At 46.0% G+C, this 20,214-nt stretch overlaps 1 protein-coding gene across 7 annotated transcripts in view; it reads right to left on the bottom strand.

Annotated features, from left to right (window-relative positions):
- The window catches only part of 3110009E18Rik (RIKEN cDNA 3110009E18 gene), a 67,109-nt gene that overhangs the window by 35,949 nt on the left and 10,946 nt on the right, over window positions 1–20,214 (bottom strand). For all 7 annotated transcript variants that reach the window (XM_030243151.1, XM_006529893.3, NM_001172074.1 and 4 more), the window contains exon 2: window positions 1,495–1,639. In XM_030243151.1, the coding sequence (XP_030099011.1) occupies window positions 1,495–1,627 (133 nt within the window). In that variant the 5' untranslated portion in view covers window positions 1,628–1,639. The remainder of the gene's footprint in view (window positions 1–1,494; window positions 1,640–20,214) is intronic.

Genomic DNA, 20,214 nt, shown 5'->3' with positions numbered 1-20,214 from the left:
TACACACACATACACACACACACACACACACACACACACACACACACACCATGTATACACACACACACACTAAATATATATGGAAAATGCAAAGAATGTCCCATCTCTGAGACCACAGAGATCAGAGCCCTCCTGATTTCTTCAGCTCCCTGCTCCCACAGCCACACGCCCTGCCAAGACTCCCAAGGGCTAGTAAGAAGAGAGTGTCACTCCCTTGCCATTCAGTCTCCAAAGATACAGACTTGCTGCAGGTAAATGTGTGTGTGTACATGTTTATGTACGCACATGTGTGCGGAGACCAGAGGTCAGTGGTGATGCCTTCCTCCATCTCTCGCCACTTTACCTTTAAGACAGGCTCTCCCACTGAGCCTGGAGCTCAGCAACTCTGCCACACAGGTTAAGGAGCAGAAGCACTACATCCCGAGTGTGTGTATTCTGACATGAGTGAGGCCTGGCAACGACTCTAAGACCGATTAGACAGCAGTAAGCTGGCAAAGCCATTACCCATTTGGGCCAGGCTCAAGAGGGATGGCAGAGCCTGGGCATCTGAGTATGGGTATAGATGGTTAATCAGTATGTGCAAAGACTAGCAACTATACTTTCCTCCTCCCAGAAGCTTGTAGCCTGGAACTGCTCGCCTACAGAGAGCTGCTGTCCTGCACCGCCGTACCATGCTGAAGTGCCAGACGGCTGAGGTAACAGTCAGAGAAGCTCACCTGATCCCAGCTTCATTGTCTGTGTGTCTGTGAGTCTGTGAGTCTGTGAGTCTGTGTGTCTACCCTTTTCTCTTGCTACCCCTAAATAGGGTTCTGGGACCCAAGCTATGTCAGATGTAGTAGACAGACTAGACAGTGAGCCCCAGGGATGCTCCATCTCCATCCCCCCCTCAGCCTTCCAGCCATCCCCCAGGCCCCCCAGAGAGATTAGAGGTACACACCTCCATTCCTGTATTACATGGGTTCTGGGGCATCAAACATGTGTCCCCCTCATGCATGTGTGGCAAGCACTTGCCAGTCGCCTCTTCTGCCCTGGACCTTTGTTTGTTTGAAGTTAAACACAATGGAAATAAACCTCTGGGTGTGTGTGTTCACAGTACTCACTAACAACTGGGGCAGCTGATGACAGGACAAAGGCCAGCTCAGGACATGGGCCAGCCTAGCCTCTGCTAGCACCAGCTTACAAAATGCTTCTGGCTTTGGTGGTTTTTCTTAGCTGGTTTTGCTTTGTTTTGTTTTGTTTTGTTTTTGAAGCATAAATATTTCTATGTGCCAAGAATGGCATAAAATTGACTATACATCCTAGGCTGGCCTAAAACTTGCTAAATAGCCCAAGCTAGTGATCATCCTGGCTCTGTGTCCTGAGTGGTGGCAATCTAGGTGGACACTACTAAGCCCAGCCTAACTTTGTGCTTTTCAAAGATTATTATTAACATCATAGTCAGATGTTTTCATTGCCAAGACATAAATGAAACAAAGAAGCTCTAATTTCCCATACCTTGCTTTAGAAATATTATAAATTCCTTTACAGTTTGATGCAAGTTTACTCCATGATACACTACAGGTTTGAAATTCCGATGCTCAAATGAACGGATGAGGCGAACTGTGAGGGTGGCTTCCTCCGCAGCCATGTGGAGAGATACCTGTGGGAAGACACGTGGAGAAAGTGGGTAAAGACACTGCTGCTCTTGGGATCCAGACCCTCAGCATCCACAGGAAAGCTGGACACATATGGTGACCTCCTCCTGCCTTCCCAACACTTGGAGTCAGAGCCAGAGACTCCTAGAGCAATCTAGATGGCAAGACTAGCCAGAAATGGGGGCTCAGCCTCAATAATGAAGGAGAGAGCAACTGAGGAAAACACCCAGAGTCAACCTCAGGCCTCCTCTACACACACACACACACACACACACGCACATACATACATACAATAATACATTAAAATAAATACATTAAAATAAATAAAATTCAGATAAAAGTTATTTCTTTGGCAACAGCGGGGCTTTAATAACATTGGCAACATTCTATGTCCTAAGGTAAGATATTAAGTATATGGAGAGTTTGCTATTTTTATGCCTTTCAATTTGTCTGAAGTAGTCCATAACATAGAAATAAGTAACATAAACTTGGCTTAGAAAGTCTCTCTGAATAACTGAGTGCTCATTCAACTATTTTACTAAATTTGGGGAAAGATACAGTACATTAGGCATTAAAAATCCAGGGAGTTTACTATTGAATGCATCAAATAATTTATAATTAAAATGAACATATTAGCTATAATAAAAGAGCTTCCATAAAACCTGAAATAGATTTTCCCCATAAAATAAAGGGTTCAGCTAACCTTGTCTCATGGCTAATAAGCCTAATAAATCCTTTGATAATTCCAATATTAGTTATTTCAGCATTCCTCATTAACTCCTTTTAGAATTCTCCTCAGATAAACACAGTCCTAAACTCTACCGAACAGCAGTTCAACAAACATCGACAAAATAAAAACTTTCAACATCGAGAGGCGCTTAATAAGGAGCAACTCTTGAGGAAGAGAGCCTGTTAGGAAAGCAGTATTAAAGTGGCAGCTGGCGGATCAGTGAAAGCACCCGCCATGCAGGCTGAGGACATGAGTTCAAATCCTCAGTACCCACGTAAAAGTCAGGCAGGCATGGTGGTGCACCTGTAATGCGATGCTCTGGAGGTGGGGATGGAGGGGAAGGATTCCCAGGATACAGTGACAGCTGGACCAGTCAGACTGTCACCATGGTGATGGTCAACAACATTACTTTTCAGGGATCTGATGCCCCCTTTGTCAGAAGTCCTGACTTGGACCCGTGTAAGAGTTCTACACGTGAGTAAAGCCAGGTGGCAGAGCCAGACATGCCTGCCCTTGTTCTGCATTTGTCCCTTTAGGACCCTGAGCTTTGAGTTCAACTGCTTCTGCTCAGGTCTACATGTCAATCACTTATGGGAGGGACATTTGTCTATAGGATAGAAGAGGCTGACTCATCTGAAACAAGACTCATCGTCTTGTTCTTGGTCCCTCAAAGCCGAGACATCAGGGTAACAGCAACAGATATGTCTAGGATTTCTGAGGCACTGTGACCAACAGATTGCCACTGCTAGTTTTCATAACCTGGCGCCCTTCTAGCCCATAGGAGAGGAATCTGCTAGTCTCTATCACCAATCCCCCATGCCCCACTTTCTGCCTCAAGCCCCACTTCTTTCCCCTGGCCTAAGATGAAGGAGCCTATACTTGGGCCTGCAGAGAGGAGAATTGTCTGCAGTGCTGGCCTACATCTTCTTGGCATTGCTGACATTCTGGTCCTTGTTTCCTGGTTTAATGGAGATATGCTGTCATGTCTCATAGCAGCACATGACTAGACTGGACTTACTGTGTAGCTGAGGATGGCCTTGAACTATTGATCCTTCTGCCTCTACCTCCTAAGAGTTGGATTTACAGATGTGCACCACCACGCCTGGTTTATGCAGAGCTGGGAATGGAACCCATGGCTTTGACATGCTAGGCAAGTGCCACCAGCCAGGCCATGTCCCCTCCCTAGCATTCTCAGTGAGTTCTTTTTCCTTTGTGCCAAGAATTTGTAATTGATTCACTAGAGTTCTTTCCCAGTAATGGTGTAGTATCCTAGTGTGCATAGACCTGGGTTTGCTAGCAACGTTAATGGGGAAAGAAAGCTTACTTAATAAATTTGCATCTAGGAAGCTGAGCAGCAGCAGGGCAAAAGCACACTACACAAAAGAAGAAACCTTCAAAATACAGTCATACAAAAACAGGTATATACTTTTATAATTGTAAGAAAGTCTCCAAGCAATCAGAAAGCAGGAACACTAAGAAAAAGTAGGGATAACAATTAAAAAGTAAAACCAATATCCTAGTACAAATATGGTTAACAGTCATTAGCAGGGGGTTGTCTTAATTGTTGAAACTCAGGTAGCGCAGGCTGGACTCTAATGAACTACACAGCCGAGAATAACCCTAAATTCCTGGCCATCCTGCCTCTGTCTAAGTGCTGGGATTATAGGTGTGTATTTCCACACCCAGCTTTGTCTACATGTTTTAAGGCAATAATGTGCATTATTTTTAATTCTAATTAACTTATCTTCAATTCTAACTAAAGATCTGTAAACATGAAAAAAGGCAATTGTACCTCTGAATTTGTAAAATTAAAGAACAAAACAATTTCAAAGGCCTAACTAATGGCAAGCAAAAATGTGGAGGAACAAATATTTTTATATATTGTTGATAAGAACATAAAATGGCACAGCTTTGGGGGATGTAAGAAGAGAAATCTATAAACATTTTAAATCTGGGGTGTAGGGTCAGTCAGAACTGAACTTGTCGTGTTAGCTGGAGAGCTGAGCTCAGACAGAGCTGCACGCAGCAGTGACGCCGGAAATCCCAGTGCTGGGGAAGTAAGCCAGGCAGACCACGGGATGGCTGGTGGGCCAGCCCAGCTAACTGGTCAGCTCCAGATTCAGACAGAGAGACCCTGTCTTACAAAAGTCAGGAAGAGACTGGCTAAGAAGACGCCTGATGCTGACACTTCCACCTCCACGTGCGCAAGCATCCATACACATGTACACACCTGTGTTCCACACAACACACACACACACACACACACCCTTAATTTGGCCAGCTGTTGATAAAGCAACGTATCTTCCAAGAATTAACCCTAACAAGAAAATCACATTAAGTATTTTTAATCCATAATTCATAGTAATACTTTAATTTTTTAAATCTTACATGAGTATGTGTTTGCTTATATGCATCTGTGTATCACCTGCCTGCCTGGTGTCTGTAGAGGCCAGATGAGGGTGTCAGGTTTGCCTAGAACTGTTGTTGCAGATGTGTGTTGCCACACAGATGCTGGGAACTGAACCCAGCCAGGTCCTCTTAACCAGTACACTTAACCATTGTGCTATCTCTCCATCCCAGTAATACTTTTTAAATTCTCAGAATTTTTTTTAAGTGTTTGTGTGTATGCAGTACCTGAAGAGTCCAATAAGGGGCACTGGATCCACTGGAGCTAGAGTTACAATGGTTTTAAGTCACTAGCTGTAAGAACCTAAACTCCTGTACTCTGAAAGAGCAGTGAGCACTTGTAACCCCTGAGCCAGCTCTAACATATGTGAGTGTTTGATTTTTAGACACTGTGCACACTATGTAGATGAGGCTGGTCTCAGCCTCCAAAGTGGTAAGTAAGATAGCAAGCAAGCACCATCACACCCAGCTAGAAATAAGCTGTTCCTGGGAACCACATTTGCATAGATACCAAAGGACTTAGATGGAGAAGAAGGAGGAAGAGAGGGAGGGAGGGAAGGAAGGAAGGTGCCAATCACAACAGGTTACATCTGTATCATTCCCTTTGTCTTTCTTAAAATGAAACCACAGAAATAAAGAGATGGGTGCTGTCATTCTCACCCACTCCCCTTCACTTCACAGTGTGATTCCTGCAACCACAACTGGCAGATCCACAACTGGCAGATCCAGAGGTGGGAAGGGAAACCGGAACAACCGGGCGGGCGATGGAGACCTCAGGCGGCAAGAGAGCACAAGAGAGGCAGCTTCAGTGAGACAGCTCATTTAACTGGGGAAACCAAGGCTATTTAAACCTTTGGGATGGTGAGCAGGGGGGTTGGAGGGTATGTTTCCATTATTGGCTGGGGTCGGGGCACCTTGGATGCCTCATTTGCATGAGGAGGAATTCCAGGGGCTGCTGGATGTGACCTTATAAGGGAAGAGGAAGTTTAACCTGGCTGCGACTACAGGACCTCCTCTGGTGTGCACAAAGGTGGAGGGCGCAGGCCTGGGGCAGGGGAGTGGTCCCACTCCCTCCTACCACTCTTTCGAGACTAGATGTCCAGGGTCAGACATGCTCCATGAATTCCCAGCCCCACATAGTGCCACCAGGCTAAGCAAAGAGTGGTGCTGGCAAAGGGCATAAGGGATCTTGTGATCAAATATTCTAAATCTCTTTTGCATGATGGGGCACAGTATATCTTAGAATCCGGTATATCCGAGGACAACAATCTTCCACTGAACTGCTCCCCACTGGCTCGAATGTCCTGTTTGTGTTCATGTATGTGTGAATGCACTGGTGCGTGTATGTTGTATGTATGGGTAGAGGTCAGAGAACAATCTCACATGCTGTTTCTCGGGTACTGTGGTAATTTGAATAGGAAAGTCCCCACAGGCTCATAGATTTGAACGCGTGGTCACCAGGGACTGACACTATTATGAGGTGTGCTTTTGTTGGGATGGATGTGACCTTGTTAGAGAAACTGTCTCTGGGGGTAGGCTTTGAGGTTTCAAATGCTCAAGCCAGGGTCAGTCTCTCTCTTCCTGATGCCTGCAGATCCAGATGTAGAGCTCTCAAGCTCCTCCTCCAGCACCATGTTGGCCCACATGCCCTCATTGGCTCCTGCCACGCTAACCCTCTGAAACTGTAAGCAAGCCCCAATTAAATGCTTTCATTTATAGAGTTGCCATGCATGGTCACAGCATTTTTTCACAGCAATTGGACATTGACAAAGACAGGTTTCTTCTACTTTTTGTTTGGGACACTGATTCTCACTGGCCTGGAATCTTACCAAATAGGCCACATTAGCTGGCAATGAGCTTCCCGCAATCCACCTGTCTCTGAATACAGCACCACTCCCAGCTGTTTAACCTGGGCCCTTGGGGATCCAAACTCAGGTCCTTGTGTTTACAAGGCAAGTGCTTTGCGGACCGAGCCATCTCTCCAGCCCATGTTTTTACCGTCATTACATGTATCTGTTTATTGTGTATGTACACTGGGGTACACTGTGCCAGCCCCATGTGGAAGTCGGAGGACAACGCTTTCTTCCATGTAGCTCAGACTCAGGGTTTGTAGCAAGTACTTTATGTTGGGGGACATTGTGGTATGTCTCTGTATATTCAATTGTTGCTTCTGCACCAGAGGAGGTAAATGGCAGCAGGCTTCTGGTATTGCTATGTCTGTGGCCCATTAGCGGGCTTTCTCTTTTGTAAGTATTCATTCTTCTTCATCTGCCTAAGGCAGCCTAGAATTGGGTCTGATTGGCTGTAATGAGAGAGACACTGAGAAAAGAAATGAGAAGAGGAGACTCAGACAGGTGACACAGAGGTGAACGGACTGACTAGAGTGGAGCAGAGAGGTAGAACTAGCCACGTGATGGGGCAAAGTTAGTCAAGTTTAAACTAGCTAGGGGCCTACCCTAGCTAAAGGCCTAAGCTATAAAATAATAAAAAGGTCTCTGAGTTGTTATTTATATTGCAGATGTGTCCACTGTAACTCCCACTGTACCTTTACCCATTGACAATCCAGCACGTGCTCTAATTCTTGACTGCAATATTATTTATACTTATCTATACATGTGATAAAACTGCATAAAATAAATGCATGCACACATAGACATGTACACGGGGACACACACACAAATGCATGTAAAATTCGTGAAATCTGAACGGAAAACTGAAACCATGGATTGTGCCTACAGCAGCTGTCTAGCCATGAAGACAGACGATGCTCAGGCCAGGTACCACCAGGGTTCTACTGGGTGAGAGAGACAAATACTCTTCTCTGCATCATTTCTTATGATCTTGTCTAAAACTACAACTATTTCAAAATAAAAATGTTTCTAAATGTGTCACTGCGACAAGTCTGATGGAATTATGAGTGGAGGGGAACGCACTGAGTTAGAGCACTAAAGCCATGACGTACGAGACTGGCAGAGACCTTAGAACAGTGACACCAATGCAGCCACCAGCTGACTGCACCTAACTGCACCTGCAAACCATGACGACTGCATCAAGTCCAGATCTTCCAGTGGATCAGATGCTAAGAAAGTCTACTGGAAGAGTCACCTGGTTTCCTCAGCAAGCTCCCCAGAAATAAAGAAGGTGGTCTAGGGAGATTGCGCCTAGAGGTTGTCCTCTGACCTCCACATGCACACAATGGCAACCAGGTATGCCACTGCACCCATACACATGAGCACACACATGCAGACAGACATCATACACACAAAGAAAAAGTATATTAAGAGGGACAGTCATGTATCTAGACTAGTTTGGTTCAGACATGGGTGTGTCCCTTGAGGCTGCAGAAACTTGACCCCAGAACAGCGTAGGGAAGGGCTGTGGGACCTTCCAAAGGTAGGCACCTTGTATGGAGATTGAACTCAATAGCAGAGCACAAATTCAGAAGGCGGGGGGGGGGGGGGGGCTCAAGTGCTTATATTAAAATCCATAGCATTCAGTAGTTGGGGCTCAAGAATCAGGTCACATGACTAGTAGGTGTCTGACCCTGTCTGCGTGGTACTGAAAGCCCACTCGTGCCAGCCTGGACGTCTTCACCATAGCAACAGACTTCATGCATCCTTACAGTCACAATGACAGCTCACGCTTCCCACACTGTCACCAAGTTTGTGCCACACCCTTCTACTGTATGTCTCTTTACCCTCCAACCACAGGACCACTCAAGAAGCAGGTCAGAGCCTCCCTTCTGCAGGATAGCTCCAATGTCAGTGCCTCCTCCCTCAGCCTGAGCCCGGCCCTATCTCTCAGGTTGGAGGGTTCATACAAGAAAGCACCCTACATGCTTTCTTTCTTCTAGGGCCATCGACTTGGGCCACGTGAGGTATGTTGGGGGCATCAGGAACATTTGCTGGCAGGCAGGCAGGGCTGAGAATGTCCTGCACTCCCCAGGACACACCGGCAAAGCAGTCCTGCAACATGGCCATAGGGCCACAGGAGAGGTACGCAAGCTGAGAGTGGTACACAGCCTGCCTGGCAGGCATAAGGCTGGATCCCCAGCATCCCAAAGCCATCAGAGAGGGAGGACGGATAGGAGGGAAAGAGGGAAGGAATAAAGAAGCAAGGGGGAGTCAAGGAAGGAAGGACACACAGGGAGGGAGGAAAGAAGGAAGAGGATGGGGGAGAGGGAGGAAAGGAAGACAAGGGGGACATATGAAAGGAAGAGAAAAAGGGAAGAGAGGATGGAGAGGAGAGAGGACAGGAGGGAAGGGAAGATGGAAGGAGATATAAAGAAAACCTTACTGTTTCCCAACCAAAAAACAGCAACTCAATATCTCTGTATTACATGCAGTTCTGCTGAAAGTAGACTGTTCACACCCTAACATAGACACCATTGGGTAGGGCTTTGAAAAGCGAGAGTGCCCGAGGCTTAGGAAGGTCTTTAAACTTGGGCATCTATAAAACCTGTTCCGGCTGGTGCCTGCTGGAGCACCTGGTTCCCTGGTAGCCACATCAATGCAGCCGAGATACTCAACAACCCCTCAAAGGTCCTCCCTAGGAACCGAGAGCCACACTGGCCCAGGCACAAGCATGTTTAGGGGCTTGGAGTCAGCAAGCAGGCTTACAGCCTCCAGTTGCCAGACTGAGAGACATTCAGGAGCCAAGGAGCATGGGTGCAGGTTGCCACAACACTTCAGGCCCGTGAAGCGTCCCAAGCTGGCACCTCTCAGCTTGGCAGAGTTCCCAGCCAGACAGCTAGAAACCCAGCAAGGCTGGCTCCTGAGGCGAGACAAAAGGCACAGCCTGATGTCCTCATGGACATGGAAAACACATGTTCACATAACACTGGGTTGTGGGCTTCAGACCGATCTCTATCAGCTTAGGAAAAGCATGTAACTGCAGTTGATTCTGGCTATTCATGGTAGTCTGTGTCTACGAAGTTGGCTGTCAAAATTACCATCACGAACCACTGCTAAGACAAGCACGGAGTCAGGTTACCAGAAGCCTCTGGTCCTGGCAGTTTTGTCAGTTAATCAAGACATAAACTGTCATGTTCTGTCATGTATGTTTGTAAAATTGAATTCACAGATGACAACACTGTGTATAGAAAAAGCTGCCTACCACACCACACAAGTTAGCTCTGTAAGATGTACAGGGCCTTCTCATACTTAGGAACACTCAGTGATCCAGAGCTATGCCTGGGGTTATTACATATAACAAAAGATGGGGCCAGGGGATTGGCTCTGCTGGTTAAAGGCACTTGCTGTGAACGTCTGATGACCCAAGATCAATCCTGGAACCTAAGTGCAGATGAAATGGATTCCACAAAGTTGTTCTCTGTCACGTGCACGCTGTGACGCTTTCATGCCCCTCACACCCATAATACTAACTTTTTAAAAATTAAAAAAAAAAAAAAGTAAAAGATGGGAATGGGGAGATGGTTCCCTTGGTAAAGTGCTTGCCTCTTAATAAGCATGAGAATCTACATGAAAAGACAGCACAGGGGCTCATCCCAGTGATCATTTGCAAGTAAAGCTCTGTGGACAAAGGGTGTCCTGTGGGACGCACTGTGACATACACAGCTTCCAATGACGAGATTTTTAAAAAATTCTATCTTATTTTATTTTCTTTGTGGGGGGGGACTTGCAAGGGCAAAGGGCAGATATGAAGGGACAGGGAGATGAGTGGGATTGGAGAGCAGGATGTGAAACTCATAAAGAATCAATAAACATGGTTTTTAAAGCCCTTACCACTGAGTATGATGTTAGTTTTATTCTATGATCCCACACAGAAGGAAAAGCCAACTCTTGCAAATTATGTTCTGACCTCCATCATGTACTCTAACATATACACACATTCACACACATACACACATATATACATACACACACATACATACACATACATACAAGCACATGCACACACAAACACACATATACACACACACACATACATACTCACATATACACACACACATATATATACACACACATACACACGCAAGCACATACATGTCAGAGACCATACCGTGAGAAAGCGAGCTTTTCACTGTCTCCCACCCTGATAGGCCAAATGGCCTCGTGCTAGGAGCTGGTTATCACTCCCTCCTCCCTGTTCCCTTCCTGGCACCTGAGGCTGTAATAGCTGAATTATAGTCCCCTCTTCCCTATCTCTTCCTGACTCTCATGACTTCCAAGGACATAAGTTACACCTGAGCCCGGCCTGACACCCCAAGGCTGTTGAGGAGGATCTATGTACTGGAGATAAGATGCAGAGTGCCCGCCTGACTTCGGCCCTCATGTCAGCAGATTCCCGCTTCTTTGTTCTTTGTAAAATTCCCCCTCGACCCCTCCATATTCCCCACGATGTATGCTTTAAAATAAGGCACCTCAGCATATAAACGGAGACCTTGATAGGTACAATCTACTTGGTCTCCAGCTTCTTCTCTTCCAATCCCATTTCCTTCCAGGTTTGCGGTTCCCCTCGCAGCCACAAATAACTGAATCCTGCGGGACGGGATACATACACACACACACACATACACACACATATAATTTTTAAATTAGAAAAACAAAAACAGTTGTGGCTGGGGATGCTGCCAAACCTACTGCCCTGAGTCTGACTCTTGAGAGCCACAGTGAAAGAAGAGAACCAATCCCCTCAGGTGTCCTTGGTCCCTCACAATGTGCTATGGCACATGCACTAATTCACTAATCGATGTGATTTTAAAAGTTAATGAGTCACTTTAGAAGTAATTCTTTAAAAGAGTGAAAAGGGAGGGAGGGAGGGAAGGAGGGAGGGAGGGAGGGAGGGAGGGAGGGAGGGAGGGAGGGAAGGAGGGAGGGAGGGAGGGAAGGAGGGAGGGAGGGAGGAAGGAAGGAAGGAAGGTAGGTAGGTTGGTTTGCCGCCCAGTATACCAGTACATGCCTATAGTCCCAGTGACAAGATGGTAGGCAGAGATAGGCGGATCCTAGAAGCTTAAAGGAGAACTAGCCTAGCCTACTTGGCAAAGTTCCAGGTTATTAAGAGACTTTGGCCAAGAAAAAAGGGGGGTGCAGGAAAGGGATGGAACCAGAGGAGTGACATTCAAGGTTGCCCTTTGACCTCCAAACATGCAAAGCACACACGCACGTGCAGACACACATTAAATAGATTATAAACTGGGTGCCTGTTCAGCTGAGGATCTGAACTGAGAAGACAAAGGGTCACCCTGTCAGACCTGAGCTGCGCTTGTGAGCACTGCATGACTTATGCTTTACCTTGCTCTGTAAGAGCCAAACGTGAGCGGAGGAAGCACTTTAGGCATGGCTCTCTGCTTGGGTCGCCAGTAACGACGACGAGTGAGCACCGGAATCAGCCCGGGACTGACCACCTGACCACCGGCTGCACACCAACCCTCTGCAAACTGTTCTGCTTGCCTTCTGAGACAGGGTCTTGCTATACTGCTGGGGCTGATCGTGAATCTGGGCTCCAGTGATCCTTCTGCCTCAGCTTCCCTGGGACATAACACCATGGCTAGCATCACCTTCCAATGTCTGATGCGAGTATATTTCCAGCCTCTAAGATGATAGAATCAGAAATACAGAATGGAAGACAATCTTGGCTAGCTACTCGTCTGACAGAAGATCAGTGTCCAGAATATATAAAGACCCAAAATATTAAACACCAGAAGAACAAAAAATCCAATCAATAAATGAACGGGCAAATGAACTAAACACAAATCAAACCAAACTCCACTGAGAGAACATCTTCATCTCTGTCAGAGTGGCTGTCATCACACACACACACACACACACACACACACACACACACCACATATACACATACAAACACGCACATGTTGGTGAGGATGTAAAGACATTGCAGTCCAGCCATGTTAATCAGAATGGAAAATTCCCAAAACAAACCCCAAACACCTTAGCACTGTCACATGAGCCAGCTATCCCCGTGCTGGGCAACAACTCGAGAAAACCACAGTCACCTACAATCCAGACACTCACACACACAGCTTACTGAAGCACCATTCACATCAGTGAATTACAGAATCAGCCATGGAGTGTGTGTGTGTGTGTGTGTGTGTGTGTGTGTGTGTGTGTGTTTGTGTGTGAGTCTGATGTGGTGGTGGGGTTCTATATGCCTGTGGTGTGTGTGTATGTGATTTAGCCACAAAAGAGTAACAGTATATCTTTTGTAGGAATATGGAGCCAATGGAAAATACTGTGTCAAGCAAGATAAAGGCGGGCTTGGAAAGACAAACATTCTGTTTCTCTCACGCAGAATCTACGTGGGAGAAGAATAAGGAGCTGAGGGGAAGGGAGTCTATTCAGGGAGGTGAGGAAGAAAAGGGAGACCAGCAGGTGGGTGAGGAGAGGAGGGGGATAAAAGCATGAATGTCCCCAGGGAGCCCATTATCCTACACAATCCTTTCAAAGGGAGAAAAAAATTATCACAAGTTTTAAGTGTAGGAAAAGCATTCAAACAAAACCAGTAGCGACAGGAGACTTTACAGCTACCAGCAAGACTGACCTCCCTCTGTGCCACAGACAGGTGTCCGACAACTGTCTTCTTTAAGCACCTTCCTTTACTCTCCCTTTTTAAGGCAGCATACAAAGTAACAGATTTCCTAATGACACACTTCATACTCCATACTTCATGTCATGTACTGCTTTTATGCACCTGCCTGCTCCCGTGCCCTCCCCCTCCCCCGCACCCCCCCCCCACTGCGCCCTCCCTCCTATCTAGCAGCTCCCCCTCAGCTTCCATGTCCCAAGCATTCTCTTCCTGCTTTTCCTCTTTCCCCTCCCTTTAGATCTCTTCCTCCCCTTGCTTGGCCCCCTTTCTATGCCCCTCACACGCACACACACTCACACACGCACACTTTAGAGTCAGTGTATAAGGGAAAAACACAAAGTATTTGAATTTGTGATTCTGACATATCGTAACATAATCATCTCCAGTTCCATCCATTGCCTGCAAATGTCATAATTTTGTTTTCTTCACAGTTAAATAAGATTCCACTGTGTATTCATTACCAATTAATTCATCTACCGACAGATATCTAGGCTGCTGCTCTTTCTGTGAATAACAGCAAGAAACATGGGTGGGCAGCATCTCTGTGGTATGTTGATTTAGAGCAGCGATTCACAACCTGTGGGTCACAACCCTTTTCTGGGGTCAAACAACCCTTTGCAGGGGGGGGGTCACTTAAGACCATCAGAAAACACAGATATTTACATTATGATTCATAACAGTAACAAAAATTACAGTTATGAAGTAGCAATGAAAATAATCTTATGGTTGGGGTTCACCACAACACGAGGAACTATATTAAAGGGTCACAGCATTAGGAAGGCTGAGAGCCACTGAGCCAGAGTCGTTCGTGTTCATGTTCAAGGCTAGTATAGCTGGATGATTCCTGGTTTTAGCTGAACAACCTCCACACTGTTTATATGTTCCCACTAAATACTGGTTGTCTTCCCCCATAACCTCACCAGCACTGACTGCCAGTTATCTCCTCAATGAGTGCAACCCTGACTAAGGTGAGATGGAATCTACGATTTCTTTCTACCACGTGAGTCCCAGGGATTGAACTCATGTCTTCAGGCTTGGTGGCAAGCACCTTGACTTGCTGAGCCATCTTGAATGCCTGGAAGACAGAATCTCAACTCTGCTTTGATCTACATCTCCCTGATGACTAAAGATATTGGCTTTTTAAAAAATATAGTATTGGCCACGCCTGCCTATTCTTTTGAACAGTATTTCCAGTTCTTTAGGATACTTATCAGCGGGATGGTCTGCTTTTTCTGGTACTTTCCCAGTTATTGTATATCCCCTGTCTGACGTTGATAAAGATGTTTTTTCTAATTCTGTATCCTTAGCCATTTCCTCTGCTGTGCTTTTAAGTTTATCTAATCCCACCCATCAATTTTTAGGACTATTTCCTGTTCCTGGAACCCTTCTCAGATACCCACACCTGTATTTTTTTAAGTGCAGGCCAGAGGCACCGGATCCCCTGGAACTGGAGTTAGAAGCTCCATGAGCTGCCAGACATGGGTGCTGGGAACTGAACTCAGGTTCTCCGCTCTTCACCGACCAGCTCCTGAGCCTCTGATTGTATCTCTAAGTGTTTTCCTCCCAACACTCTCCAAGTTTCAGGTCTTCCACTGGGGTCTGTGCAAGGTGGGAGCTGTGTCTGGTTTCATTGTCTCGCCTTCGGAAATCCAGCTTCCCCAGCACACTGAGCTGAAGAGGCTGTCTTTAACCAATGCATGTTTTTGACACTTCTGTCAAAGTTAAGTGGCTATGGCTACGTGGGTTTATTTCTGGGTCCTCTATTCTATTCCATTTGTCTTTCATTCCTGATTTTGTGCATAGCTGGAAATTGACCAGGCACCTGAGTGGAATTATTTTCAAAATCTGATCCATTTTAGAGTTATATTTACTCCATCAATTCGAGTTTTACAAAACTCAGAACTTCCATAGCTGGCATTTGCTTTAAAGGTATTAACTGTATAGACAAAGTGCAGCTTTCCAAAAAGTATGGTTTAACCACAAACAAACCAAAAAACTAATCACATCCATACCACCTAACATGCTTAGTTTCCTCTATATTTAGAGATTTGTATTATAAGTGTAAAAGTTTACTGTTGTAAGCTTTTAAGTTTTATTTATTTGGTGGGTGGGTGGGGGTATGTGGAGGTCTGAGAACAGCCTGCAAGAGTCTGTTCTCTCTTATACTGTGAGTCAGGGATTGAACTTGAGTCACCAGGCTTGGCAGCTGGCCACCTCCCTGGCCCTGTTTTCTTTAAAAATAAATTTGCTTTGTAGGTGCAATACTGCAATGGCTTCTTGTTTTATTTATTCATTATTAATTCGCACATGTATGTATTATGGGGAAGGCATGCCACATGACAGGTCAGAGGTCAGAAGACAACTTGTGGGATGGGCTTCAGGGGCGGAGCTCAGGTAGTCAGGCCTGCCCAGCAAGTGCATAACAGGCTGAGTCATCTCACTGCCAGATGGCTCATTTCAGTTACTAGGTTGATTCAGAAACACCCAGGAGAACAGCAGCACATGTCTGAGGATGTCCACCAGGCGTGTGCATCACAAGGACCATTACGTCACAAGGACTCTGACCTAAGGAAAGGATTAGATCAACTCACAAGACGACAGCACCTCGGGAGGCAGTGAAAGGTGGTAGACAGGGCCTGACTGGAAGAAACAGATCACTGGGGGATTTTCCTCTGAGGTTTGTTTTGGCCTTTTTATATATCCCCTCTTCTCCACTCCATGTCCCATATGACACAAGCCAATCAGTCACACCCTCCCCATCAGGATGGACTGAGCCCTCTGCTGTACCCTCCCTGTGAGGATGGACTGAGCCCTCTGCTGTACCCTCCCTGTATGTATGAACTGAGCCCTCTGAAGCTATGAGCTCTGGTAAACCTTTCCCCTTGAACTTGTCTCTTAGGTATTTTGGTCACAACAACAAGAAAGTAACTGCAAGTAAGGAAACTAGCAGAACGGCCAGGTGTAAGGATGAAACAGACTAGGGTGTTGGTGAAGTGACAGCCACAGAAGCATGAGGCCTTCGGTTCAATCCCTGCACCCACTCAGGAGAAGCAGAGAGCTGACTCCTCCAAATTGTGCTTTCCACACAAGCTATGGGATGTATACCCTCCCACATACATACACACAGTACGTATGTATATTATATATGTATGTATATAATATATATAATAAATGTATAGAATCCAAAGACCCAACGATAATAATTAATAATATAAAACTGGGACCATATGACAATCAAATGAACATCTGCAAACTTCCCGCCCTTTTTCTTTAGTTGCTTACATGCTGCAAATCAAAATACCAGATCATTCTTCTTCTAACCACCACAGATGGTACATCAGTTAAGAGCATGTTGCTCTTGCAGAGAACTGAGTTCAGATCCCAATACTCACGCTGGACAGCTTCCAACTCTAGCTTCAAGGAATCGAGGGCCCTCTCCTGGGTTCCATGAACATTGTCACTCACGTGCACAAATCCACATACAGACACACACAGAAAACTAAAACAAATCTAAATTAAAAGAATGCTTTTTAAAGTTTGGATCCTTTTAAGATAAGTTAAAAATAATAAAACCTTCCACCTGTGGGTATTTAAGTAACATGGTCGGTTCAGAATAAGTGTGAGCTAATCTAATAACTCCACAGGTGCTCACCCATGCTCTGGCAGCTTCTCACGGTGACCTTAGCAGCTGAGGATGGGTCACTGTCGATGCCACGTAAGTAAATAAGCACAAGATCCCATTCTCTCTTTCAGTCTCTGACCTGCTGGCATCGACGCCGTAGCTCCACCGACCTACCTCAGCCTCTGTCTTTCCTCTTGGGCAAATGTGCAAAACCATCACCTGTTTCCTATGCTGAGGGCGCGTGACACTTGAGAAGGGACCCAAGGCTGTGAGTGCTCCAGATTCAAGAGGAAGACTGTCCATGCATCATGCATGTCTCTGTCTCTCTGTCTTTCATGTCTGTCTGTCTGATTGCCATAAGGGCTATTAGGTTGTCTTCCTCAATCACTCTGTACCTTATTTTATGAGACAGGGTCTCTCCCTGACTTGGCTTGGCTGGGCTGGCAAGTGAACTCCTTGGTGCCAGGGTTAGAGACAGGGGCCACTGTGTCTGGCTATTTTGGCCTCACTAACTAGCCTGGGACTCATTGTATAGCTCAAGCTGCCTCAAGCTCACAGAGAGCTATTTGTCTCTATTTCTGCCACTGCTGTGCTGAGATTAAAGGCATATGGCACCAGGCCCAGAGTGTATCCAGCTCTTTATGTAGGTTCTGGGGATCTGAACTCGGGTCCTCCTGCTTGTAAAGTAAGCACTATACCCACTGAGCCACCACTCTAGCCCCTGCACTGTCCATCAGGGAGAAGCTCCATCCTTCTGTGTTGGGCCTTTTACAGTTTCTATGCACATAGCTGCTGTTGTTTTCAGCTAGCTTTCTAGGATACATGGCTTCTAGCAGATCAGCAAGACAGACATGGGATCTCCTACCAGCACAGCAGGCAGGCCTGGCTACTGTCTGGTAAAATGAAGACAGGATCTCCCTCAGGGGGAAAGAAGCTTGTGGTCCTACTCTAAAGGTTCAGATTACCTAAAATTGGGGTTCTGCAGCTGTGACACAAAGACATTGATGTGTATCAACCTCTGAGCCACAGAGCCCTGACCCATGGAAATTTACGGCAAGAGAAATTAATATAAATGATAAGTGCTCTTGGCTGTGCCATGAACAACCCAAGCATCTCATGTCTTCCATCAACATCAAGTTTTAGATCATAAGGCAGCAGATGTTGGTGGGTTGGTAGAGTACTTTCATAGCATGCATATGGGTTTGATCAAAGCAGGCATGGTAGTGACACCTGCAATCCCAGAATTCAGGAGGTGGAAGCGCGGTAATCAGAAATTCAATATACAGTGAGTTTGAGAACACGCTAGGGTACATGTGACTCTGTCAGTGGGGTGTATAGAGCTGATGAGCTGGCTGTATGACTAGTTCTAATTATCAACTCCTCATAATCTAGAATCACCTGGACGACAGTCTCAATGAAGGGCTATCTACATCGAGTTGGTCTGTGGGAATGTCTGTGAGGGATTATCTTGATTATGTTAACTGAAGACCTTTCCACTGTGACACCATTGGGTGACACCATTCCCTAGGCATGGAATCCTAAGAGTGGAAGATACTTAACTGAACACTTAGCATGTGTAGGTTATTTCACTGCTCTTTGTTCTTGACCATGTACACAGCTGCTTCAAGTTTCTACCACCTCAACTTCCCCACAATGATGGAAGTGTGTCACTGGGGATGGGCTTTGGGGTTTCCAAAGCTCAAGCCAGGTTCGGTGACTCTTCCTGATGCCCATGGATCCAGATATAGAACTCTCAGCTACCATGTCTGCCTGCATGCCACCACGCTCCCTGCCATAAGGGTGATGGAGGAAAACTCCGAAACTATAAGCAAGCCCCAGTTAAATGGTTTCCTTTGTAAGAATCTCAGTTGTCATGGTGTCGCTTCAGCAGTAGAACACTAAGACAATGAAAATGAAAGGTTTACTGTGGCTCACAGACCAAAAGTTCTCAGTCAGTTAACCATCGGTGGCCCTACTACTTATGGTTGAATAAAGGGTGATTCACAGGGGTCACCTAAGACCATCAGAAAGCACTGGCACTTACATTGCCATTCATAACAGGATCAAAATCCCAGGTATGACATAGCAATGAAACGACGAATGGGGTCACCACAACACAAGGAACTGTATTAAAGGGTCACAGCATTAGGAAGCTTGAGAGCCACTGCTCCAACATATGGGCTTTCAAGAGATGCTCTGGTGTCTAGTGAGATGGCTCAGTGGTTAAGAGTGCTTACTTCTTCAGAGGACCACAGTTCAGTTCCCAGCACCCAACTGAGCAGCTCCCAATTACTTGTAACCATAGCTTCAGGGAAATATTTTCCCTTTTTGGCCTTAAGTATACAAACAATCTCTCTCTCTCTCTCTCTCTCTCTTTCTCTCTCTCTCTCCCCCTCCCTCTCTCTCTCTCTCTCTCTCTCTCTCACACACACACACACACACACACACACAATTTTTAAAATAAAATCGTAAAAATTCAAACAACACAAGGGAAGGAAACTGGCATGCCTAGAGTATAGAGTCATTAGCCAATTCAACACAGTTGACTTCCACACCTACATGTATGTACCATAGGAAGGGCATCCACGGATCCTGGTACTACCCAAGCCACAGTGGCAGAGGAGGAGCTACATGTAGAGAGAAATGCTAGCAAGACAAACTCCCTGCCATCTGTCATCAGTGGGTGGCCAGGATTTAAGGCAAATGACCCAGCTCTGGATGTCCCAAAAGCCTATTGCATAAAACAGCAAGCTGTTGAGTCACAGCAGTAATTTTGCCATCTCTGACTGTGCTGGGATCTCATCTCTGTCAGCAAAATTTGGGGGTCACTTCACCACTCTGGGGATGGTTAATATTGACTGCCAACTAGATAGGACCTAGAATCACCTAGGAGACAAACAGATGGGTAGTCTTTGTCAGAGTTTCTAGACTGGGTGAATAAAAGCAGGAAGATCCAGCCTGGATGTGGGCAGCACCATTCCATGGACTAGGGTCCTGGACCGAGTAAAACGGAAAAAGCAAGCTGAGCCCCAGCATCCATCTCTCTGCTGCCTGACTGCGGATGCCGTGTGAGCAGCTGCCTCACGCTCCTGCTGCCGCACCTTCCCTACCATGATGGGCTGCACCCTTGAACTGTGAGCCAGATTAAACCCTTCCTCCCTGAAGTTGCTTCTGTCAGGTATTCCATCACAGTGATAAAGAACTTAACACCATGCATAGCAATGTAAGTTCCTGAGGACTAGGTAGGTAGCCTTACG

Source organism: Mus musculus, chromosome 1 (assembly GCF_000001635.26).
Source record: "Mus musculus strain C57BL/6J chromosome 1, GRCm38.p6 C57BL/6J".
Lineage (NCBI taxonomy): Eukaryota > Metazoa > Chordata > Mammalia > Rodentia > Muridae > Mus > Mus musculus.
Note: the sequence above shows the minus strand (reverse complement) of the source record. Positions and strands in the feature narration are given on the sequence as shown.